Consider the following 25,980-nt stretch of genomic DNA (forward strand, 5'->3'; position numbering starts at 1 on the left):
GAGAGCGGCGCGCCGAGCTCCGAACTCGTAGCCACGCCTCTTCCTATGCGTGCTTCCCTGCGTCGTGCGGCCCCGCCCTTTCCGTGCAGTCTGCCCCTCCCACGGCCTTCCTTGGCCCCGCCTCCTTGGCTTGGCTCGGTCCTTTCCAGGAGGCCCGCCCCTCCCGCAGCCCTCCGCGGCCCCGCCTCCTCGGCCCCGCCCCTTCCCGTCCCTCTCTGCCCCTCGCGGCTGGTGCTGGGTGGACCTGGGCTGGGAGTACTTTGCTGGGCTGCACTGCAGCCGCAGCAGAGCGACGATGGCCTTGGTCTGGGGTTCGAGACCGCAGGCCGCCGCCTCTCACAGCTGCTTGAAGTCCGAGGCCGCCCAGGATCTTTGTTAAAAAGCGCATCCTTTTCTGATCACATAAGTCTAGTAAAAAGAAAGCCTTAGTTTTTCCCTCTGCGATAGTCGTTCTTAGTGTTTTGAGGGTTTTATGCTCTACAAACATTTAATGTTTTTGATTAGGTAACAAATCAAAAACACGGTTCAAAATCAAATAAAAAATTACTCAAAAATCAAAACAGGATTTTCAAAGAAATATACATTAGAAAATTCTAGCTCTCTACTAATCTACTGGTTACTATTTGTAGTTATTTTCCCTTTCTTGCTTGGTGTGTTTTTTCTGACTTTTTTCTATGCATTTAGATTTCCTCCCCAAGTTGGAATCATTGAATAGTTTTGTACTTATTTATATATAGTTTCTGTTATGTTTAAACATTGTGTGACTTGAAGTCATTTTATGAACGTTTGCCAAGGCTAGGTGCTTTTACACAGCGATTTAAAAAATGATAGGTTTGAGATGGGGGTATGGCTCAGTGATGAAGCCTTTTCTAGTATTGCAAAGGTACTGGGTTGGATCCCCAGCACTGCTAAAAATAGGTTTTCCCAGAAGTTGGTGTCTGCCATGCACCTGTGGTCCCACTACTCAGAAGACTAAGGCAGGAGGATGGCTTCAGCCCCAGGAGTTGGGCAAGATAATGGAGTGTGTAATCTAGTGAACCACATGAATAAATAAAAATACGCACATGTGTGTATTCCAAGCAGTACCAGAAAGGAAAGAGTTTGAAGTGGGGATCCATTAAGGAGGGGAATCTTGGAGCTGAGGATTGCAGTTTGTAGTTGGGTCCCAGGTGAGGCTGAAGGGAAGACAGGTGTTACAATGGCCTGCAGTTGGGTGAGAACCTGGTATTCTGTGGAAGTCTAAAGACCAGGCTTGTCAAACAGCAGCAAGGAGAATGACAGGAAATGAGGCTGGGACACCATCAAAAATATATGTGCAGGGCTGGGGGCATAGCTCATTTGGTAGAGTGCTTGCCTTGCATGCACAAGGTCCTGGGTTCTAATCCCCAGCACCACACACACACACTTTTGTGTACACATGCAGTGAATTTTTAGTTTTATGTGGCCTCTGTACCTGTTTGGAGTAAGTTTTATTTCTTCCTCCTAGAAGCAGGGCTTAGTCACCCTTCACAGTTTCTAGTTCTCCACCTGCCTCCAGATCCTCAAAGTGACCCATCCTGAAATCTGCCCTATACAACAGCTTGCTGGTAACCATTTCCCTATAGGACAAAATCAAATAAAATGAAGCTCAGGTAATATAGATAGTTCAACAGACCAGAGTCTGATTGGTCAGTCTGTTCGGGGCATGATAGCAATTAGGACAATAGTTCATTCATAGCACAATGGAGTGATTCAGAAGTGTATCCAGCTTACTCAACCTGCCCTGACCCCACACCAGGCTCCCAGGTGCTGCCCAGACACCTGAGTGACCGCCTCAGTCAGTCATAGCTCTGAGCTCCTTCCTATTCTCAGCCCCACTGTCAGAACTGGCCACGGGAGACACATGTAGGCAACATGCTGGGCCGTAGGGGACAACTTGTGACAGCTCACAGCCCCACGACTTCTGTCTTGTTCCTCACTCAAGTAGTCCCAGTGGCTGACCCTTTCCCATGGGCCCTGCTGCTGTCTTTTCTCTGGTCTGTGAGGGACACACTGCTTCTGGAATGGATTGTCTTGTCTCTTTGTCCATCCTACCAGAACTAACTTCTTTTAGGGTAGGGGCTGTACTGGAGATTGGCTATCGCTGTGGAGATAAACTGGGCACAGGCCAGACCAGAGCCACAGGGGTGTCTGCCAGTATAAACCCAATTCCTGTGAGAGGGCCACTTGGTCACTGGTGGACACTTTAGGCATCAGCCCACCTGAAGGGCAAAGTGTCCTGTGAAAGACACTGCACACACCCATGCCATGCGCCTGAGCTCCCTCAGCACAGGGCCAGAGTTCACAGCCACTCTCTGGAGAGATACCTTCAGGACAAATTAACCTAAAGCACAACGTGGGGGGGGGGGGGACTTTTAAAGGGTACAGGGTTTTTTTGGGGGGTGATTAAAATGTTCTGAAATTGAAAAATGTTCTAAAATACTCCATACTCAACATACTAAAAAACATTAAAATTGTTCAATTTTTTTTCTTGTGATTCTGGGGATCGAACTCAGGGTGTCTCGCATTCTAGGTAAGTGCTCTGCCCTGAGCTCCACCCCAGCCCTGTTCACTGTGTTAAATTGGTGAATTGTAACTTTGAATAGATGAATTAAATTTCAATAAAGCTATTCCCCAGGGGCTGGGGATGTGGCTCAAGCAGTAGCGCGCTCGCCTGGCATGCGTGCGGCCCGGGCTTGATCCTCAGCACCACATACAGACAAAGATGTTGTGTCCGCCAAATAGTAAAAAAATAAATATTAAAATTCTCTCTCTCTCACTCTCTCTCTTAAAAAAAAAAAGCTATTCCCCAAAATATTAGCCACAGTGATACCCTGGGAAGCAAGCACACTGGGAACTGCAGAAGCACAGGCAGAAGTCCTCCTGGTGGCAGATGGGTCGAGGTCCACTGTGAACTGGAAGAGCCCAGTCAATATCCACGACACCACAGCTTGGCCCATGTGCATTTGGGACTGGAGGCAGGTTGATGTTCCAATCCTGTTAGGATTGATTCTGTTCCAACAGGGATGTGTGAATATAGCATGGTTTGATGGAGGCTCCATTCCACGGAAGGAAGAGGGACACTCAGAAGGTCTTGCAACTGCAATTTTATTTTCTTTTGTGAAAATAAACAACAGGGAGTTTAAATTGCTCCAAAACCCATAAAAACAAAATGAAATACACACAGAGAAAGCACGTGAGGTGACGGGGAGGGCAGAGGGTCTTCTGGCTTTGGCAGATTGTGCTGGCGAGGGCCCAGGTGACAGCAGCTGGGCCGAGGGGTTGGGGGGGACAACGGACAGGGACCTCTTCCTGGGAAGTGGCAGGCACCTGCAGTCTCGTTCAGTGCAGGGGTGGGGACGTCTCAGTGGCGCTCCTTCCCCCGGCTGTGGGGGTGGTGGGGGCTCTGCAGTGCCAAGCCCCAGGGTGGGAGTGGGGGTGCTGATGCAAACAGATCAGGCCCATGGTCCCAGCCCTACTTGAGAATGCAACTGCAGGCTGAGCTTGTGATGGCACATGGTCCCAGCCCTGGTAGAGGATGGGAGAGCGACTGTAGGCTGAGCTTGTGATGGCACACGGTACCAGCACTACTAGAGGGTGGGGAGAGCGACTGCGGGCTGAGCTTGTGACGAGATCATGGGCTGGGCAACGGGAGAGGCAGGATGGTCGAGATGGAGGACCTGGGCGAGCCCTCCGGGCACTGGCAACCATGGGAATGTCCGGACACGGAGGTGAGGAGAGTGTGGACAGCGAGGAGCAGAAAGAGGCAGTGGAGGGCAGCTTCTGCCCAGCGCACCCACCGCAACACAGGAGAGCAACACTACTAAGGAGTTCTTTCTTGTGAAGTTCTTTTTTTTTTTGTTTGTTTTGTTTGTTTTTTAAAAAAGCCTGAAGGTCGGCTACTGGTTACACCTATAAAACGTAAAGTGCTGTTGGTACCAGTCACTCTACTGAACAGTCCAGAGTGGTCAAATATTGACCAATAAAGTTTCCTTGTTTTTCTTTTGAGTTGTTTCTCCTCGATGAGTCACAGGAAAGCTTAGTGGGCAGACTTAGTGACCAAGGAGAGAGGCTGGGCCTGTAGTACAGGGAGGGCCTGGTGGGCGTGGAGTGTGGCAGGGAAGGATGGGGGAGAGGTCAGCAGAGCCGCAGGCATGGACCCCAGGGGCAGGGGCCGGGACAAGAGGGGCGGCTGGCTGCCCATCTGGCCAGAGGAGCTGGCTGCAGCCTTCGCAGAAAGGAAGGCTGCCGAATGGAGAGCCAGCTGGGCCCGGGTCTCAGGCTTGGTGGTGAGGGAGAGGGGCTGGGCCTGCTCTGAGTGGGTGGCCGCAGGGGCAGCTGGTGAAGCCAAGGCTGCGGATGGGGTTGCAGGGGAGTCCAGCATGCTGCCATGGGAAGAGGCAGGGCTGTCGCAGGGCTTCTCGGGAGGCAGGTACTGGATGCACGGCTTCTTACTCTTGGAGACCAGAGCACCTAGGAAGAAAGGCGAGAGCATGAGCAGCAGTGGCCTGGGTGGGTAGAGGCTGAGGTGCCAGCCAGCTATGCACCTGCAGCTGGCCCTCTGGTTCCCCAGGCTCCGCATCTGTGGGCTCAACCAACGGTGCACAGGAAATACACAGGAAAGTTCTGCACCGCACCTAGCACGTAGACCCTTCTCCTCTGCCCTGCTCCCTGAACAGTGCAGCATTTACAGGGCAGTGGACTTGCTAGGTGTCCCAGGTCACCTAGAGACTATATAAAGCGTACAGGAGGATGTGTGTGGGCTGTTTTACACCAGGTGCTCCTGCGTCTGTGTCATGAGGGACCTAAGTATCTGCAGAGTGGAGGTGGCAGGCTGGTCCTTGAAACCTAGTCCCACTGACACTGTGGGACAATGGTAGTTTGGAAACAGGAATGCTTGTGGTGAGAAGCTGCAATCATAGTCCAGGCTGTCCAGACTAGGAACTCACAGTTCAGAGACGGCGATGCCAGGGCGGACAAAGGCCCAGCCAGACCTGCAGGGATAGCTCAGGGGAGCCATCTCCTTCCTGTGGCTTCCGGGAGGCATTGCCACTCCATTTGGTTTTGGTGCAATTGAAGGTGGTGTGCACTTGCTGAGAAGCATGGCACGTGAGTGGTCAAGTCATCTGTGTAGCCTGCCCATACGTGCACCCCTGAGCACATGGGCACGGAAATCATATAGACAAGGGGAAGGGAAGGAAGAAGGAAGAAGAGGGAGACCAAAGCACTGTGGATATTGAAAGCCATTGTACGCTTGTACTGGCAGGAACACGAGAGGAGTGTGGCTAAATACTTTCACAGGGGAAGCTTCTCTGTGCTAGGTGATATTTTGGGTTAAAAATCACTAAGTGGCTCTGAAACCAAACTGTTTCTTCTGGTGTGCAGCCAGAGAAATGTGGGAGGCAGCCCAGATCTACTGGGTCTGCTGATGAGTGGCGTGGCAGTCTGTGCCGTGCTGTCTTCCTGAGGGCATTTCCAGGGTGATTTCAACCACGTTCATTTTTGCCTTCTGCACCAACCCTAGAACCTCGCCCCCAAGATGCCACTCAGCTGACCTGAAAAGTGCCTGGGCTTTGAAGAGACAAAGTCCCAGGACTCACCATCTGCCTCCTGCACTTGCTGCTGCGACTGTGCCTGAGACAGCTGCTTTTCTCTCTTCCTCTTCTTTTTCTTACCCTGAAAAATATGGCAGAAGAAGAGCTGAGTCAGGACAGAATAAGAGCAGCCTGGCAGAGGAGTTCAGGTCAGGGAAGTGTGTGGGGGGAGGGGACCTGCCCTCCTTCCCACTCAGGGGAGCACCCATCATTCTTGGATGGCCTTGACCCCTGCTCCTCCAGGTGGTTTTTCCATCTCTGTCCCTAGAACAGTGGTCCTCAGTCTCTTTAGAAGGGTCCCAGTTGCCTCTGAAAATCTGACTTAGCTATGAATCCTCTTACCACACACACAAAAAAAAGCCAAAAGGAATGAACATACAAAAGTCTGTCCAGCTTGAGGAAGTGTACAGACCTCTCTGAGGCCCACACACGGGTCTCAGACCTGTATGAGGAGCTCGTGTCTGGAGACCCTCTTGCTGCAGAGCCAGCACTGTGCCCAGTGGTAGAAATCACAGGTGGAGTCCAGTTCAAATGGGAAGGGCACAAACTTAAGTTTGTCCTCAGGCTATCTCGTGGACCTTCTGACAATTAAAACAGCTTTCTGATTTTTAGAGAAATGGGATCTTCTCCCTTGTCTTAAGAGTCCTCAATACGGAAAGTCACTTTTCTTCTCTCTGCCTCCTGCAGATGCTGCTCCTGGGGTTTGAGTGTCTCCCTGCACAGTGAGGGCACTCACATAGTTGTCCCGGGCTGACCAGGTTGGGTAGAGCTGGGAGTGAAGATGCCGTTCCTTCCGTGCCAGCTCATAGTACTTGGCCTGTTCTTCTCGAGACAGGTTGTGCCACTGAAGGAGAGAGGGCCAGAGATGTGATCCGAGCCCACAGGGCCTGGCCCAGGCCGCCTAGGGCAGGGCAGGTCTTACCTTTCTTCCCAGGATTTGGTTGATGGCTGCGCTTTCCTTCAGGGTACACTCAGCCACCACCTTGGCCCTCATCTCCTTCATGTACAGCATGAAGGCATTCAGAGGCTTCTTCACATGGGGCTTCTTCTCCTCCTCCTTCTTCACGGTGACTGGGGATTTCCTAGGGAGGCAGGCAGCTGCAGGTTAGCACCCTTACCTGAGTCCGGCTCCCCAGCCCTGCCAGCACAGAGAGCAGCTTGGATGCTAATTTCTGTCACCCACGGCTGCTGCAGCCCCTGAGCATCTTCCTCCCACAGTTCCCAACCTCCGAATAACCCCAATACCACATTCTCTGCAAGTCCACCTGATGATCTCCTGGCAAAGGAACAGAGGATGGGGAGAGCTGCTGCCTCCCAGGTGGGGCCCTCTGGGCAGAAGTGGGACTCTCCTGCCAGCACACTTCCCCTCTGGCTTTCCAGCCCTGGGAAGGAGGGGCCTCTGCTCCTCAGCTCTGCCATTGCTGATGCCAGGAGTTCTTGAATATACTGTCTGCTCTTATAGCCTCACAAATGTGGGCACAAGAGGGCGGGGAAGGGAAGCTAAAAACCACACTGGGGCCTCTTTCAGCCTCTAGAACCTGTCTGCACCACTTTCCTTTATGTGATAAGAGGTGCAGGCAGTCTTGAAGGAAGGGAACACAGATGATGAAGGAGACAGTCCCAAGGGAGGCCCTGGGTTGCTGGACAGGGTGACACCAAGAGGGAAACAAAGTCATTCCCCACCCAGGCTGCTGTCACTTACGCACTGGCTGCGGGGCTCAGGCGGGTGGCTGCTGGTTCCTGCTTCACAATGGGGGAGACAATGGCTGGGTGGGGGATCCCTGAGGTGGGCAGGCCAGGATGGGCGGGAGCCACCATATGAGGGGAGAACCGGCTGGAGACCAGGCTGTGCACCCGGGGAAAGCAAAGACAGGAACACAGGTGAGCATGCCACTTGGGCAACCAGTGGCTTCTTCCCCAGGGCAGTGGCATGAACAACCCCTGCTGGGCAGAGTGGAAGATGGAGAGTGGAAGCGCACTGGTTGTCTTCTGGAAAATTAGGTTTGGGAATACCTAATGACACTCCCCTGTCCCAACACACAGGTCAGCCAAATCTGGTGCTGGACACAGGTGGGTTGAAAAACAAAGAAGTTGCCCAGTGTGGTGGTGCAGGCCTGTAAACCCAGAGACTATCATGAGTTCAAAGCCAGCCTCAGCAACCTCCTGAGGCCCTTAAGCAACTTAGGGAAACATTGTCTCAAAATAAAAAACCGAAAGGACTGGGATGTGGCTCTGTGTTCAAGCACCCCTGGGTTCAATCCCTGGTACTAAAAACAAACAAAAAGCAAAAGTTGTGTGGGATCAGAGGGCAGGGTGCAGGAGGAACTGACTCCACCCTGGGTTGTTCAGGAGGGGCTGACTCCGCCCTGGGTTGTGCAAAGGGGGGAAGTGCAGAAGGGGCTGACTCCGCCCTGGGTTGTAGGAGGGTGGGGCGCAGGAGCAGGCTCTGCCTGGGTTGTGCAGAGAGCTGGGAACAGGAGCAGGTTCCGCCCTGGATTGTGCAAAGGGCAGGGAGCAGGAGCAGGCTCCCCCCTGGGTGGTACAGTGGGCGGGGCACAGCCTCCTGTGTGGGTAGTACTCCCTCCACCATTGGAGGACCCATTACCAGGTAGCCAGGTAGAATGACCAGTGGGACAGAAATTGCCTTTTATGGTCTCCTGACATCATCTCAAGAAAAAGGAATCTCAAGGCAGGAGGGTAGGGGGCCGGGGCTGTGAGATTCTCAGAGAGATGGGAGCCAATAAACCTGTGGCTTCCACCTCCTGGGGCTGGAGAGGGAGCTCGAGGCAGGCTGTCCAAGAAAGAGCGGAGTTGGGGGTGGCCCCAGGCCTTTCTCATCAGCTGACAAGTGAAGGCTGGGCCTGTTCAGGGGAGGCACTGACGTCGCTTCCAGCTCGAGGCCCAGCCTAGGACTCACCTGGACATGGAGGCATTCATGGCGAGGGCAGGGTACGGGTGCCGAAAGCCACCGGGAGGAAGGGAGTACATGGGCTGTCCTTGCCTGCAGGGGCCAGGGACAAGGACATCTGCTCAGCTCTTGGTAAAGTTCATGCGGGGGTGATGGGCTAGGGGAGGCACAGGGCAGGAGCAAGGAGGTCTGTGGAGAGGATGAGGGTAAGAAGGCCGCAGCTTTCCTTACTGTGGGACGAGCCAGCCGAGGGGGTGGGGGATTTGTCCGACAGCTCCAGGAGACAGCGGGTAATATGGTGAGAGCTCCGATGGGTGAGGGGGCCGGGGGATTCCTGCTTCCCAAGAGCCATGTGTCAGACTGGCTTCACCCACCCCGGAAGCTCAAAAAGCATCAGGAACACCCCTCCCCTCCATTGCGCTGGGCTGCTCCCTCCCCTTGGCCAGCCAGCTGGGGCTGACTCATCTGCTCTGTATCTCCTGGGTCCAGTCTCTGGGCCGCAGTAGTTTCCCACTGGAAGGACACGACCAGCATCTTTAAGGGTACCAGGAAGTCCTGACAGAAAGCCCTGACATCCCGAGTCATCAGTTAACTGACTTTTAGAAACTCTGCCTCATTTCCAGAGAAATAAACTTTGGATTTCTTTTTCGCTTGGGTGTGTGGAGCTGGGGATTGGATCCAAGGCTTTCCTTGAGGTAGCCACACCCTAGCCCTAAACTCTGGATTTTGATTCCACATTTGCCCTCATTATCTGCAACTTTAGGAATCACTATTTCTCCCAAGGTGGATCCAAACCTGCTTTGAGCCATGACTGTCGCCTGTGGCTCCCTGGGTGACTCCTTCCTGCGCCTCACCTTACTGTTTCAGGTGATTCTACCTGAATGCTCCCAGACTAGGCACAGGTTGTGGTTCAGGGAGTCAGAGCCTTCAGCTGGCTGGACTTTGACCTAGCAACCCAGATATTCACTGTGGGGCCAGGCCTTGTGTCCTAAGATGGCCCGAGGACAGCCCAGGAGAAAGCACAGCAGGCTAAAGGAGCGGGTGGGTCATGAGACTCCTGCAAGCTGGGGACACCAATTGAATGAAGGTCTGCCTCATTTGAAGCTACAATGTCCCCAAAGAAAAAGCCCATCAGAGCGCTACCTGTGTACCGACACCTCACCTGTCTTTGGATCAATCTCCGGGGAGAGGTGCGTGGGAGGGGAGCCAGGGGAGAAGTGGTCCCTGCTGTAGGTGATGAGGGGCGTCAACGGGTGCATATGATGCGGGTGCTGAACAACAGGGACTTTATTAGACTGAAAGACAAAGAAGAGAGACTGGGACCAGCTGCCTGCGAGCTGGGAGTGAGCCAGTTGTTATTTCCTAAGTAGAGTGCATGCCAGGTATTTCCCTGTGACATTCCATTCAGTCCTCACCACAGCCTTGGAGAGGAGGAAGCCACAGGATGAGAGGGGGTCACACCCTCCCTGAGAGACCTTGCCCAAAGCACCCATCTTCACCCCTTCCCACATACTATATGACGCTATATGTTGGTGGCTCAGTTATTGAGGGTGCTGGGTAATCTCAGTAACTCTGAAAGGGCTCCAGTCCTTGTCCCACCTGGCAAGAAGCTGTATCACCCCGACCCGAGGAAACAGATCAGGAAGGTTAGGTGACTAGACCCAGGCACAGAGCAAGCAAGCAATAGAAGTGGGCCTCCCCTCGCACTATGTGGCTCTGCCAAACCAGAGTGCTTTTCCCCACACCATCGGCCTCCCAAGAACCCATGCAAACATCTGTCAGGGAGAAGGGACAGTTATCTATTGGTAGTGGGGAGTGAACCCAGGCTGCTTTACCACTGAGCTATATGCCCAGTCCTTTTGACTTTTTTGGTAGCAGGGATTAAATTCAGGGGCATGCACTGGACCACTGAGCGACATCCCCAGCCCCTCCCCCTTTTTTTGTATTTTATTTAGAGACAGGGTCTCACTGAATTGCTTAGAGCCTTGATTTTTGCTGAGGCTGGCTTTGAACTCATGATCCTCCTGTCTCAGCCTCCTGAGCTGGTGGGATTACAGGCATGAGCCATGAGCCTGGCTTACTTTTTATTTTGAGACAGGGTCTCACTAAGTGGCTGAGGCTGGCCTTAAATTTGCAATTCTCCAGCCTCAGCCTTGAGTCACTGGAATATAGGCATGGCCACTGTACCCAGCAACATTCAGTTTTTTCTTTTTCTTTTATTTATTTAAAGGTGAACAAGTTATAAGTGGAGGAGTTTTTTACAAAAGAGATTTGTAAAAGAGACAATCTGGAGGTAGCCCTGGGGCTAGAACTCTAGACAGCTGTTCTGCATGTCTGAATCTTTGATTGTGGATTCTAAGCCTTTATTCCTTTATTATTTATATATGTGTTTGCACATAATGCAAACACCTGTGCATTCCCTAGGCGCCCATGCACGGACAACCGCAGAGAACACTCACCAGGGGGCGGGCACAGGACCTGCTGGTGGGAACACCCTCCACCTTCCCCTCAACAACTTCCTGTCCCCTGGGGTGGGCTCATGTGATGCTGCACAACAGTTTAAAACATTTTTTTCCTACTGTTGTCACCTGTTCACTTATTGGTTGTTGTCAATGTCTCTACACACAAGAACATATAACACAAAGGAAAGTATAAAAAATAATTCTAGGATCACTTTCTAGGAACTCAATGCATCTAAATGATGTATTTGGGTTTCTTGGAAACAACTTGGTCAAAAGAATGATTTTGGTGTAAAAAAATGCAGCAGAATTCCCAGACAGAAAGTAAGTGATAAGGGCTGGGGATGTGGCTCAAGTGGTAGCGCGCTCGCCTGGCATGCATGTGGCCCGGGTTCGATCCTCAGCACCACATACAAACAAAGATGTTGTGTCCGCCGAAAACTAAAAAATAAAAATATTAAGTGATAAAAGTGAACCTGGGGCCTTGAGCACTTAAGTGATCTGCCACTGAGCCTTACTAAATTGTAGAGGCTGACCTCAAACTTGAGATCCTCATGTCTCGGCCTCATGAGTTGCTGGCATTACAGGTGACAGTTAAAAAAATACATAAATTATCACTTTAAAAAAAGATTAGTGGGTGTGGGGTGCACCCTCGTAATTCCATTGACTCAGGAGCCTGATGTAGGAGGATCACAAGTTCGAAGCCAGACTCTCAGCCACTTAGTGAGACCCTGCCTCAAAGAAAAAAAATAAATAAATAAGTCTGGGGATATGAGTGATAAAGCATCTCTGGGTTCAATCCCCAGTACAAAAACAAAAAAAAAAAACAATAACAACAACAAAAAACTTAAATAGTAACACATCAAAATGTGAACAGTAGTTATGTTGGAGATAGAACTCAGTGGTTTTTATTTTTTAAAAGAATTTACCTTTATTCTTTTATTAGTGCTGATTAGACCCAGTGCCTCACCCATGCTAGGCAAGTGCTCTACTACTGAGCCACAACCCCAGCCCATGAGTGATTCTTAAATTATTTTCATGTCTATATTTTCCTATTTTACTTTATTACCTAAAAACATATACTTTGATAATGTTGGCCAAACTGTATTGTTATATTGTGTGCATGTAACAACAAATCCCACCATCATGTACAATTGTTTTTTTTTTTTTTTTTTAAAGAGAGAGTGAGAGTGAGTGAGAGAGAGAGAGATAGAATTTTTAATATTTATTTTTTAGTTTTCGGCGGACACAACATCTTCGTTTGTATGTGGTGTTGAGGATCGAACCCGGGCCGCACGCATGCCGGGCGAGCGTGCTACCGCTTGAGCCACATCCCCAGCCCCCATCATGTACAATTGTAATGCACAAATAAAAATATATTGAAAGGGGCTGGAGTTGTAGCTGATAGTGGCGCACTTCCCTAGCACGTGTGAGGCACTGGGTTCAATCCTCACAGCACCACATAAAAATAAATAAAATAAAGGTATGGTGTCCATCTACAACTAATATATATATGTATATATATGATAATATATAAGAAAAGGGAAAAATTAAAAGAGTAAAAAAGAATATAAAAAACTCAAAGTATTGAATAACACAAATTTTCTAAGAACTATAAGCTACATTAGAAAGCACATTTAGAAAACACAATCACCATTTAATCTGCTCATCATTTTGGTACCTCCTGCTGTTGAGACCGCCCACCCATGGTGCTTGACACTTATCCAGCTCATCCTGAGCACTTTGCAGCATCACATGCGGTTGAGCTGGTTCTTGGCAGCTGTGGCAAACAGCACTAGCCCTGGCCGACTCTTAGCAAGCCTGAGGCCCAGGTAGGCTCACCCATAGGCTGAGTTACCACCGCTCCCCGCTAGGTGTCGCCAGGGTCCGGAGAGTGAGCTAGGAGAGGCGGGAGGCAGATAAGCCAGGACTCCTCTCACAGTGAAGGTCCTGCCCTGTGCCTGCTCAGCTGCCCCCAGGGGCAGGACATCCACAGCGTGAACTCAGGCCGAGGGGCAGGAATACACACTTTCCTAGTGAGCTTGTGGCCCAGTCCAGATCTTTGTGCCCAGAGAGAGTGCTTTAATGCCATCTGGGACCCAGTTTATTCCTTAAGTCATGAGGGACAACTAATCTGGTCCAGGCATCTGTGGTCCAGTTCATCTGTATTTAGAACTATCCAAGCCAAAGTTCTTTAAATCCCTGGCTCCCAGGGACGTGGCCCTTTCCCACCCCTCAGGACTTACTCTGAAGCCAAAGGAAAGATGACTGCGCAGGGGTCCGGGCCACCCTGACCTGCTGCCTGCCCCCCTTCAGCAGCCTACTGGGAGGCCTCCACAAAGCCGCCTGAAGGGCCTGTGCTTTTCTCTTAACCCAGCTCCAGAGATCAGAGGTAAAAGGGTGTGTCGAAGGTGGAAGCCTCACAAGGAAGCCATGGGCTCGACAGTAGCCTACTTGGGGGACATAGGCCAGTGGACTGGTGGCTCTACCAGATGAAGACGTCTGTCCCCTCACAGCCAGTCTTCCACTACCAGCTGAGATGATGTTCTCTTCTCCCCCCCCCCAGGGGTGTGTGGGGTGTGCGCTTGCCACTGAGCCACACTCTCACCCCTTTTTGTTTTTATTGTGAGACAGGGTCTCACTTGCCTAGGCTGGCCTTGAACTTGTGATCCTCCTGCCTCAGCCTCCTGGGTGGCTGGGATCACAGGCATGGCCACCATGGTTGGCCTCCAGCTTCTTCATCAGTGTGACCAGTGGCACAAATTTTATTTTCCACAACGTCAATTCTGCTGTATGCAGAGATTAATGAGCTGGGAGATGTGAATAAGAATTTCAGAGGGGCCAAAGCTCAGTAGTAGAAACTAAGAGAAGGACTGGGTGAAAAGTCACCGATGTCAGTTGACCCAGGGCCTCAGTGTGCTGCAAGCACTTGCTCATCACCAAGGAGAAGACAGCACTGCAGAGAAGTCGCACCCCTAACCAAGCATGAGGCCAACATCTCCCCCTCTGGACGGATGGGCAGGGCAGGACAGGGCACAACATAGCCATTGCTGCTCCTGGCCAGAAAGCATGGCCTGAGTAGGAGTGGGCGGAGACTCAGCAAGGCCCGGGGAGGGGTACTCTGCAAGATGGCTGGCCCATACCTCTCGAAAACCAAGAAAGTCAAGAAAGGCAGGGGAGGATAAGGAACTGTGCTGAGAACAAAGACACTGTCCACTGTAGCGCAGGAGCCTGGCCAGACACCATACCACGGCTGACACAGGTCGACCTCCCAGTCTACCTGGCAGTGCGTGGGTAGGTAAGGGGAAATGTTAGCGTGTCTTTCTTGATTCTGAAACTGTACTGTGTTCATGTTAAGATAATGTCTTTGTTCTTAAGAAATTATAAATATATATTTATCAGTACTGGGATTGAAGCCAGGGGCCTCTACCATTGTGCTCCATTCCTAGCCCTTCTTGCTTTTTGAGACAAGGTCCTGCTGAGTCGTCCAGCTGGCCCCAAACCTTCTACCCTCCTTCCTCAGAATCCAGAGTAGCTGGGGTCACAGGTGTGCCAGCCCCTCCAGCACGGGGTACAGTTTTTGAAGGGAAAGGCCAGCGCATGTCTAATTTGAGAACTGCATGCCAGGCTGCGCTGGTCTCATGGCGGGAGCTGAGGAGGGGAGATGTGTTCCTTAGGGAGGGTCAGGCACGGGCTTGGCAGCCAGCAGTGTGACTGGAAGCTCTGCGCTCTGCTTCTGAGAACCACCCAGTGATACTCCCACACTGAAATGGAGCCATTGCAGACAATTGCCCTACAGGAGGTTCTGAGTTGTCCCCAGCCAACAGCAGCTGCACCACCCGGACTTACTGGAATGCCAATTCCCAGGTCCCGTCCCACCCAGACCGACTGAATTAAACTCCAAGAGTGGAGCCCAGGAGAGTGTGCGCACTGCAGTCAAGGGCTCCAAGTCCAGGCCCCTGCTCATGCAGGCCAGTACTCCACCAGGTGGAGGTGTGTGTTACTGAGCTCTCTAGAAGATTCTGGTGGCTGCTGAAGACAGGGCCACTGTCCTAGAAGCCAAGCTGGAATTGCAGAGAGTGTCTCCGACCCTGTTCTCAGGCCACACCTGCTTCCATCAGCAGCCTCAGGGGTGGGGGCCCAGATCTTTGGCCTAAGGAGCCCCTCTGTGCTGGTTCCAACACCTGCTCAAGAGGGTGAGTCCCTGTTTGGTGCAGAAGGACCTGAGATACTGCCAGAAGGTCTTCCTAGTGCCGAGGAATGGCAGTGGTAGCTCTAATCTTGATCTTGCTGAAGACACTAAAATTTGGCAGAAAGTAAATGAGCAACATTATTGATATCTGTAATAACTTATTACTGTTCAGAGAATGTTCCAGAAAGAATTCTAAATGCTGAAGGAGATTGATAAATCAAGATGTGGTGACACGAGTGACAGTTTGAGATTTATTTATAACCCTTCCTTCCCTTGCCATTGATATTAGGCTGTCTTACGACGTGCTCTTGAAGCCAGATTTAAAGTTAGGTAGTCAGTGTAGTTAGGTAAATCAGGTCTAATATCGAGTGAAATCTAAAATGGAGGCCATGTTGAGCAACTCTTGGAATGTTAATGAAGCCCAGGAAACAGCCCCCAACAGATTTGAAGATAGCCATCCCAAAGAAATGTTAATGAACAGCACACTTGACTGGGAAGTGCCCAGATTACTTCTTTGGCCCACCTGTGTCCCAACCCTTCTGGACCTTCCCACCTACATTCCATCACCAAAAACTATAAAAAGGGGAACACATTCGCCCTTCAACGGGATTCCACCTCTTGGGTCCCCTTCTTCCTCTGGGAGGAGAAGTCTTTTCTGCTGTCCTTTAATAAACTTCTAATTTTCCACTCTGACCTTGCCTCAGCGTGCTTCTCTGGTGTTATTCTTCAACATTGGGGAAGCAAGGACTCGTCACCGGTCAACAGCAGTAACACTCTGACCAGGGGAACATGAGCAGGTGACAGGAGGTGTTAAAGATGCTTTCCTTCTTGTGTGTCTGCCACATGAGAAGGGGCAGACACTGGTTCCGGGTTTGGAAGCCACGTGGAGGAAAGCTGAACCTCATTCTTACCCTATAAGAGCCACTCCGCTGACTCATACACCAGAAACAGAAATGCTTGTTGGAATTGTGGGGAGAGATATTTGACAAATTTTATTGTTGTATTGTGTGCATGTATAAATATGTAACAACATATCCCATTATGTACAACATTATGTACAACTCTAATGCACCAATACAAAAATAAGAGCTGGCATTGTGGTGCACGACTGTCATCCCAGCGGCTCTGGAGGCTGAGACAGGAGGGTCACAAGTTCAAAGCCAGCCTCAGCAAAAGTGAGGCACTAAGCAACTCAGTGAGACACTGTCTCTAAATGAAATACAAAATAGGGCTGGGAATATGGCTCAGTGGTGGAATGCCCCTGAGATCAATCCCAGGTACCCAAGAACAACAACAAAAAATTAGGGGGTGGGGGGAAAAAAGCACTTGTCATTGCAAGCCATGGAATCATTTGTTACACAACACTTGTCAAGGAAATAGCTGACAATTTATAAATTCTGCAAAGATTTCCAAAAACATTTTTTGGAAAATACAAAAAAGTATAATCGGGGCTGGGGATGTGGCTCAAGCGGTAGCACGCTTGCCTGGCATGCATGCGGCCCGGGTTCGATCCTCAGCACCACATACAAAGATGTTGTGTCCGCCGAGAACTGAAAAATAAATACTAAAAAAAAAAAAAAAAAAAAATTCTCTTTCTCTCTCTCTAAAAAAAAAAAATTAAAAAAAAGGTATAATGAATGACACCCCAACCCCAATTTTCAACCTAGAATTAATTGGTTCTTATAATTTTTTTTTTTTTTTTGTTATGTTCTTTTTACTCAAAAAAGCACAGAACGGCTCTGAGGTAGAGCGCTCGCCTAGCATGTGTGAGGCACTGGGTTCAAACCTCACCGCCACATAAAGATAAAAAGGGCTGGGTATGTGTCTTAAGTTGACTGTTGAGGGAAACATGGAAGTGGCAGGTGTGTCTAGTGGGGCTTCAGAAACAGAAGCAGGACACGCTGTTGGACACTGGCAGGACTCTGGTGACACTGGCTCCACAGTGGCCAGGACCTGGCTGGAAGGGTACTGTGTTCTGGTGTAACAGGTAGAGCTCTGAGTGATGGATTTGAGAACTTAGCAGAGGGGGTTTTCTAAGCAACGTGCTGAAGGTGTGGCTTGGTTTTTCTTCCTCACTTAGCAGTAAAGCGTGAGAGAAAGATAAATTGAAGGAGTTTTTATTCAAGAAGGAACCAGAACTTGAAGATTTGGAAATTCTCAGCCTATTCTTATGGCAAAAAAAGGGAGACAGTGTATTCTGCAGAGAACACCCAGGGAATGGCTGGACAGTCACCTGGCAGATCGTGGGTGTGACCTGTGGCCCAGAGACCACCTCAACACCTTTTGGGCTGGGAAAAGGACAGGGCAAAATGCCGGAAGGCTGTCAGGCTTTGGGGACTGCCCAGGACGGCCCATGGCCACCTGGCTGTGAACCAAAGGGAGGAAGGACCCGAGGGCTGGGGGGAGAGGGTGTACTGGGGCACTGGCCTCCAGAACACAGCCCTCCCTTCACTGGACAACCTGACAGGTGCAGAGTCGGTAACTGAGCCTGACGTGGTCTCTGTTGGGTGTGGCTATATGCTGGAAGGGTCTGTGTTGGCAAGGCCTGGCCAGGCACAGTGCTCCAGGGAGGGAGTGGAGGGAGCAGGGGACAGCACCCGAAGCAGCCAGGGTCTGTCCACAGGGTGGATAAACTGTGAGCAGCGAGGTTAGTGATCCTGTACTGGAAATAGTTACTTATGAAATATCCTTGTTCCTGGGTTTTCAAAGCTGCCTAAAATAGTAGAAATACAAGAAGCAGTGACTGAACTCCAGCTGCCCTCTGGGTAATGGCTGGTTCGTGCACAAGTCCTCATGGACACCCCACATGACCCACGCATCCTCCCTGGGAACCTGACAGTTTTCCTCATCTGCCTCCTTCCCAGGTCAGACCTCTTATTAAACCATTTTACCCCTGATTCTCTAGCAAATTCCCATCATCCAGTGTCTAATTTCTCTAAACCATCCAGGGTCCAACCTGCCATCTCCCAGAGGCCTGCCCAGGAGGCTGGGGTGCCTCAGGGCCTCCCTCCACTCTGCTTCCACCTGCAAAGAGCAATCCCTGCAGAGTCTCAGTTCTGGCTGCCCCAGAGGATCCCTTAGGATTCCCTGGGGAGCTTAAAACCCTAGGACACCAGCCCCACCCCAGACCAATTAAATCCTGTCCTTGGGGGATCAGAGCTGAATTCTATGGGCTCATTATCTCTGTTACCTTTGCTGTCTGTCCATTTGTTCTGGTGCCTAATTCAGGCAAGCATTACCTCTTAGTTTAGCTAATTAACCAGGATTTTTAATTGCTCATTCCCTTTTGGATGGATTTCTTAACACTACAGTGGCAGTCTAGTCTGCTGGCAGTGGCGCGCCATGTGGGAGCAAGCGCTGGGGATGGACCTACTCTGTGCGGCTGAAGCTGAGCTCATTAGGACACTCACTTTGCACAACAGCTCTGGAGGGGTCCCTCTAGCCCCCCTTAGTAGATGAGGAAACCGAGGCAAAGAGCGGTGATGCCATATGCCTGAAGCTGCCCAGGAAAGTGGTGGGGCAGGCTTAAAGCCTGCTGTGTTTCCAGCCTGGCCCGTATCCTCCTCCCATGCACACACCCTGGGAGTGTGCGGCTCTCACTCTAAAGCTCCATGCACAAAGTCCCAAGGTAACACTGGGGTCCCCCTCCCGCAAAGGCCCTCAGGTCCCGAGCTCCATGGGCTTTGAGGGATGCTTCACTGCTAGGCCTGACCACAGTGCAACACCCATTAACAGTTGGTGCTTTTCTGCTCTCAGTCAAAATGAGGTCCCCTCTGCAGCTGGTGGGGCACTGCTGTCAGCAGAGCTCACTCTGCAGCGGACAGGTGTGTGCAGCTGCAACCTCGGGGGTAGAATCTTTGGAAGGTTCAGGAGTTTCATGTATTTTTCTGACTTACCCTGAGACAGTTAGTGGTGAGGAGCTGATTTACTGGAGGCAAAGGATCTAGAAAGGAAACGAAAGCCTAGAAAAGTCAGGAACTGATGGGAGAATGACACAGCGTCTCGGGGGCAATGAAAAGCGCAGAGGGGAGCCAGCACTCTCAGATGCCACCACTGAAAGCAGGAGGGGGCGGGACTCAGCTGGCAGGGGCAGGGCTGAGCCAGGGTGCAGCAGTGCCCAGAGAAAACACACAGCCAGGGAAGGTGGCAAGGACTGGAGGGAACAGCCTCTTGCTCACAGCGGCAGGGCGGGACACAGCACAAGCCTTGATGTTTCAGAGATGGGTTGTTCTGTGCAATAGGAAGGATGGGAAACCCGGAGCCCATGTGTCAGTTTTTAAAGGGAAATTGTGTCCTCTTAAAAGCACCCAGAGCCAGGCATGGTGGTGCACTGGTAATCTCAGTGACTCAGGAGGCTGAGAGAGGAGCATTGGCAAGTTCAAGACCAGCCTGGGTAACTCAGTGAAGCCGTAAGCAACTTAGTGGAAACCTGTCCCAAAATAAAAAATAAAAAGGGCTAGGGATGTGGCTCAGCACTCCTGGGTCCAATCCCCAGAAAGAAGAAATAAGTGAAGCCAAGGAGCGACAACATGCCGAGAGACCTTAGGTGGACAGAAGAGTGAAGAACAGGCCCCGAAGTCTCAGATCTGCAGCAGGGGACTGGGGGCAGGTGGAGGCAGGATGGCTGGGCAGGGGGAAAGTCAGTGGGTGGGTAGATGGGGTGGAGTCCTCCACTGAGGCCACTCCGGCCACTAGAGGGCAGCCGAACCTCACGCTCATCACCCCAAGAGGGACTCTGGGGCCAGCTGGGGCCAGAGCTTTTCAATGGGCTGCTCTGCCACCAGGGTGGGCATGCCAGGGCTGTTTGGGTTGCTCACTGGCCCTACACAGATCCCTGACCCAGATGCAGATGCTACCAGGACAGGGGGACTGCTGGGCTCTGATACTGCAGGCTGTCCCGGAGGGCTGGAAGCTGCACAGGCTCACAGTGCCACCATTCCATTCTCTGTATATCCATCCTCTCTCAGGCTGACTGACTTTGATGAGGGAGGATTAGCAGCGCATCCTAACCTGTCCTGTGAGAGGAAGGACGGTGCCTGAGTTTGCTTTGAGGCACTCTGTGGTAGATGGGCATGGGGTTCCTTATGTAAGGTGCTCTACTTTCATGTGTCTTTTTCCGAGATGAGATTTCCCGAACACCACCTGTCACCTTGCCTCACAGCTAGCACGGGATGGTGTCGAAGCCCTGGTCTCCAATCTGTACCATGGCCACATGGAGGCAGAGCAGGTCCCTGGCTGCACCTCTGAGGTTCTGGGACTCAGTGTGTGGAGGCCCACCTCTGGCTGATGGTGGGGAGCCTGGACTCAAGGAGCTCAAATGTGGGAATGGCAGGGTAAGGATGAGGCTCAGCATCTGCTCTGCCCTGGATACCAGCCCCCGCATCTCCTGAGGAGCTGAAACCTGCTTAGACTGGACCCCACTGAGCTTTTGTGCACACATCTTAGTGAATCATTTCCTGCAGTGGTTTTGAGAAGAAGCCTAGGCGGTTCTGATTGAGATGCAATAGGCCAGAAAGGACCCCCTTGCCCATGTGACCTAGCTGCGGGATCCAGCGCAGCGGCAAGGATCTGAGACAGATATCTCCGAGGAGCCAGGTGAGCAGCGAGGAGCCAGGTGAGCAGCGGGGGCCCATCGGTATGCCAATCACAGTGCAAGGGCATGGAGAGGACACGACCTCACTGTCAGCCCCACTGTGCCCCCGCACTGGAGGAAGCTCAGTGAGCCCCCGTCAGCTTCCCGGAGCTGCAGGGGAGAAGGGGACTGGATGAGGACTGGGGGCCCCTTTAGTGTTTTAGGGTGGAATGAACTTACCAAGTGTGCAGGAGATGGCGACCTGGTGTCCTTGACTGTGGTACTGGGGGGCACATCGAGGAGGGGCCATTTCATGTGCAGGTACTGCATGGGGAGGAAAGATAATACAGCTGGTGAGGGAGGTGCCCAGTGAGAAAGAAGCAGCCCTGTGGTGGGGTCCCTGTGGTGCAGGAGGCCATGCATCCCAGCTCCCAGCCCTCTCTGCTTCAGTCATGGGACAAGCCGGTCCCATTGAGGAGCAGAGGCCCCAGGTGGCCATCCTGCCGGCCTGTTCCCATCTCTTGCAGCTTCATCCAATGCTCCCGAAGAAAAAACTCAGCAGAAGTAGCTGGTGAACAAATGAATAAAACCACCTGCTAAACTCGCAGCCCACGGGGGTTCTCGACCCTCCACGAGCTTGCTGAGCTTTTTTTGGTTTTCTCACCCTTAAAAAGATCACCAGTACCTGCCCACCTTGTGTCACTGCAAAACACTCAAACCCAGCAGTAAATACCCTATACAAACCCACACACGTGCACATGTGCACACACACATGCGTGTACACAGTGCTCTATTCCAGGGAAAGTCTCCTTCCACTTGGGGTGGTGCAGCCTTGGCCTGGGCTGGAGCAAAGAGCGGGCAGCAGGCAGGGTCCCTGAGAAGAGCCACCTGGGGCTTCTCCTCTGTCCACCTTTGGTGCGACTTGGAGCCTATTCCTTCATCTGAAGGGGAGCTGTTGTCCCTGACGCAGGTTGTGCGGGAGGGACAGTGTGGGGGCTAAGCACAGTGCCTGGCAGGAGGGAGGCCTTCAGTAGATGTCCTCTTCCACCAGGACAGGTAGCCTGGGGCAGCAGCCCAGCAAGGCAGCCTCCCTGCAGGGTTCTCAAAGCCACCTGGAGAACGGAAGCTCTGACAAGAAGTGGTGACTCCAGGAAATTTCAGGAAACCTGTGGGGTGGGCACAGAGGCTGGGCCCTAGGAGCCCTGCACAGGGAGTCCAGCCCAATCCCCACTTCCTGCTGACCATCTTCTTCCTCCTTCCCACCCAGCCCACCTTGCCCTACTCAGAGTCCACACTTTCTGGACAAATTAACTGGGATTGCAATGCTCATGGCAAGGCGAAGGCACTGGACAAATACTGTCATCAGTAGTTAAATCTCCCCAGCGAACGGTGCCAGTGCCTCATTTGCGATTTTCAAAGCCCGTTCACACATCAGTTTGGGGCAGGGGCAGACTCCAGACCCCACACTCTTCACAGCACCGATGCCCACCCCAACGCTTTCTTTGCTTTGCTGGGCTCTCTCAGCTTTCTTGCTGCCACCCAGACGTGAGGGGACATGCAGGCACCAGCATTCTGTGGGGATGCTCGAGGTCACCAGAGCTTATGCTCAAGGCCACCAGAGCTTTTGCCAAGGACCAACTGTGTGCTAGCGCATCCTGGAAGCAACCATCCAACATCCGTGTTAGAGAAGGTCCAGACTGCCAGCATGAGACAGGGGAAGGGAGCCCTCAGGCCACAAGCCAGGTCACAGGAGTGGCTCAGGGAGTCTGAGATCAGTTTAGGACGGAGCTAGGGCTTGGGGTCTTGAGAGACGCTGGTGGCAGTGCTGGGTTTCTCAGCCTTGGCACCACTGGCGTTGGGCTGGGTAGTCCTCTGCCGTAGGCGACAGTGCTGAAACATGAGTAGAGCTTCGGCCTCCACCTACTGGAGGGTGGTAGCCTCCTGCCCAGTGTGACAGCCAAAGACGTCACGGGGACGTTGCCAAAGGTCCCCTGGGCAGGGAGGCTATGCCGATTCCCTGAGACCCATGGGGTTTGTCTGCCAGGCTCTGGGATGTCAGGCACACACACGTGTGTGAACACGCACCTAATGGTAAAGGGCTCTGGCAATAGCTAGGATCTTGGGTTGCTTGCCATGTGCTTGGTGTCTCACCCACCTAATGCGGGGTCTTGAACTTTGGGGGGAGGAGACCACCCCAGCCTCTTCTCCCCTCGGGTCCAGACTCACATACTGAGTGTACCCGAGTCCCAGGAGCCTACAGGGTGGGTGACAATCTGAAGCCTTGCCCACCACTGAAGAGTGTGTTCCCCAGTGTGGGAAGACAGCAGTGTTGGCTCTGGGGTGGCATGCGGAGAGGACGTGTCCTGGGTTAGCAGTGTGGAGGACTGTTGCTCTCCCCGATCACCACTGTGCCTTTTCAAGGGTTTGTAATGCATGCTGGGGTGGGGTGCGGTGACCTGTAGGACGGGAGGTCTTGCAGCCGAGGAGAGGTGCACTGCAGGGGTGGTGAGCGCCCCAGGACCACCATCTGAGCAACAGGAGTGGCAGTGCTCACTGCACCTCCCACCTCAGGTGAGGATGCCCGGGTGGCGGGGCTGTTCTGAGGTCCTAGGTTAGGCCCATCCAAGGCCAGGAGATGAAGCTCCCTCTGCTGGTGATTCTCACGAAGGTCAGCCCCTCATTCACGGGGCTATTGCTCCTGTCCTTGGGGATTAAGTGACACGAGGCTGAACTCAGATTCTTTGCCCAGTAACGGAATGTGGCCAAAGGAAAGGTGCTGAGTCCTCTGAGCCCTTGGGTGTCCATGCAACTGGTTCCTGCAGGCTTGGCTCCTGGCCAGCTTCCCCACACGGCGAGGGGAGTACCCTGCGGGCAGGTCGTCTCCCTCCTGGGAGTCCCACTAGAATGCAGAGCCTGGGCAGCAGCCTCTGGGGTGCTGCACATGAGATAAAGATTCTTAACTTGGGAAGGAGAAAGGGGACAAGAGTCAGGCATGGCCAGCCTGGACTCACAGGCTGCACAGCCTGCCACCAGGTGTGTGATAGACAGGTGGGGGCAGGTCCCGAGGGGCTAGGGCTCTGGACGGTGGCTTAGGACGTGAGGCCAGGGTCTGATCACATCTTTACCTTTTAAGGAAGGCTGATTCTGTTCCTATTTTCACTGGAAAAGTTGAATTCTCTCAGCAGCCACCAAAGTAGTCCTGTGGTCTCCCCGGCTCTCGGGGGAGCTGGACGGCTGATGGGTTTCCCACGCTGGAGCACCTCTGGGGCACCCAGGGAGGCCCCACTGGCCACAAGCTTCTTGCACAATGCTGGGGGATGATGCACAGACTGGAGGAGGTTTTCACCTCCACATTCCTAACTTAGGGTGAACAAGTCTTTTGGTGACATCTGTGTCAAATGCTGCTGTCGGTGTGGTTTGGCCCACTAGGCAGAGGGTGCTGCTCCTCATTTCCTCATTGCTCCGCGTCCCCTTCTGTCCTCGGGCTCCTCCCCGGAGTCCTCCTTGGACAAGCACTAGGCCAGGTGGGCTGTTTCCGCTTGACTCGGGCCTGGGGAAGGGACCCTCTGAAGGATGTTTGCCCTAAAGACCTGAGCCCCTCTCCAGCAGGGAGGTGGAGAATCATCCTCCAAGACCAGCTCCGCCTGGAGACCCAGCAGCAGATTAATTGCAGCTGTGCCCTGGAATTTCCCCAGCACACAAATCTTCATGATGTAAAACAGCTGGGAGGAAGTCCCAGCATGCCCTGTACAGAGGTGACCTGCCACAGCGCACAGGTTAACCCTCCCGCTCCCGGGTGCAGGGAGGACAGGACCTGTCCCTGCTGACCCACCACGCCCCAAGCTTGCTCCCAGGGGCAGGACCCACAGGGCTCTGGGGACACTCACATTCTGTTCTCAGAGAAAGCCCTCTGAGCGGACCCAGGACCCGAGGAAACAAAGCTCAAGTCACAGAATCCATAGCAAGGCTCCAAATGGGATGCTGCTGTGGTGAGGAGCGAGGAAAGCAGCAAAATGTCCCCAGGTGTGACACCACAGCCCCAGGGCCTGCTTTCCAGGCTCACACGTTTTTGTGCTTCAGTAACAGATGATGGGACTTGGCAAGTTTAGGTGACAGGTCCTTTCTGCCTCTGTGGTTCCCAGTGGTAAACAGTGAGTGACTCCAGAGACCTAAGAAGCCGGAGCCCCTTGAGTAGGGAAGTGAGGACCCCTGACTTCCTGAGAGGATGCTTGGGCCTGGCACACCACAGCAAGGCTACAATCCCCAGCCCCACAGGCCCATGTCTCCCCACAATGACATTCAGACGCTCTGCTCTTGAGGAATATCAGGAAACATACAGACTCAGACAACTTCACCAGATCACCTCTCAGTGAATGAGCTAAACAGACACTTCTCAAAAGAAGAAATACGAATGACCAACAGATACATGAAACAATGTCCGGCATCATTAGCAACCAGGGAAACTCGAACCAGAACTGCACTGAGACTTCATCTGACAGAGTGGCAGTTGTCAAGAGCACAGGCAGAGTTTGTGCTGGGGAGGACATGGGGAAAAGACACTTAACCTGTTGGTGGGACTGTACTTGGTACAACAGCTATGGGAATCAGAATGGAGGTTCCTCAAAAGACTAGGCACGGAACCACCATATCACCAGAGGTGCCAGTCCTTGGTTTATCCTGAAGAACAGAGGTCACCACACTGCAGTGATATCCGCAGCCCATGTTTACAGCAGCACCTTTCATAATCAGCCTCGGCCGGCGTCCATCAGCAGATGAGTGGATAAAGGAAAATGTGGCCTGTGTACACAGTGGAGTTTTACTCAGTTGTAAAGAAAAATGGAGGGGCTGGGGTTGTGGCTCAGTGGTGGAGCACATGTGAGGCCCTGGGTTCAATCCTCAGCACCACATAAAAATAAATAAAATAAAGGTATTGTGTCCATCTACAACTAAAATAAATTCTATAAAAAAAGAAAAATGAAATTATATCATTTGCAGGAAATGGATGGAACTTAAAAACATGTTAAGTAAAATCAGTCAAATGGAAAGTGGAGGGTGATATGTTTTCTCTCATGCGGAAGGTAGAGAGGAAAAAGGACGTGGCGGGAATCTCATGAAAACAGAAAGGAGATCAGTGCTGCAGAGGAAGTGAGGGAAATGGAGGTACTGGGGGACAATATTAACCAAATTACATTGTTATATTGTGTGCATGTATACTATTTGTAACAAATCCCATTATT

At 52.1% G+C, this 25,980-nt stretch overlaps 1 protein-coding gene across 1 annotated transcript in view; it reads right to left on the bottom strand.

Moving 5' to 3' along the window:
- Window positions 1-3,171: 3,171 nt before the first annotated feature.
- The window catches only part of Tcf7l1 (transcription factor 7 like 1), a 112,162-nt gene continuing 89,353 nt past the window's right edge, over window positions 3,172-25,980 (bottom strand). Inside the window, exons 4-12 of the mRNA XM_076832855.2 lie at window positions 20,984-21,067; window positions 9,683-9,815; window positions 8,752-8,854; window positions 8,530-8,613; window positions 7,315-7,458; window positions 6,535-6,694; window positions 6,349-6,456; window positions 5,619-5,694; window positions 3,172-4,491 (exon numbers count right to left, since the gene is read on the bottom strand). Coding sequence (XP_076688970.1) covers window positions 4,058-4,491; window positions 5,619-5,694; window positions 6,349-6,456; window positions 6,535-6,694; window positions 7,315-7,458; window positions 8,530-8,613; window positions 8,752-8,854; window positions 9,683-9,815; window positions 20,984-21,067 — 1,326 coding nt within the window. The 3' untranslated portion in view covers window positions 3,172-4,057. The remainder of the gene's footprint in view (window positions 4,492-5,618; window positions 5,695-6,348; window positions 6,457-6,534; window positions 6,695-7,314; window positions 7,459-8,529; window positions 8,614-8,751; window positions 8,855-9,682; window positions 9,816-20,983; window positions 21,068-25,980) is intronic.

This window comes from Callospermophilus lateralis, chromosome 14 (genome assembly GCF_048772815.1).
Source record: "Callospermophilus lateralis isolate mCalLat2 chromosome 14, mCalLat2.hap1, whole genome shotgun sequence".
NCBI lineage: Eukaryota > Metazoa > Chordata > Mammalia > Rodentia > Sciuridae > Callospermophilus > Callospermophilus lateralis.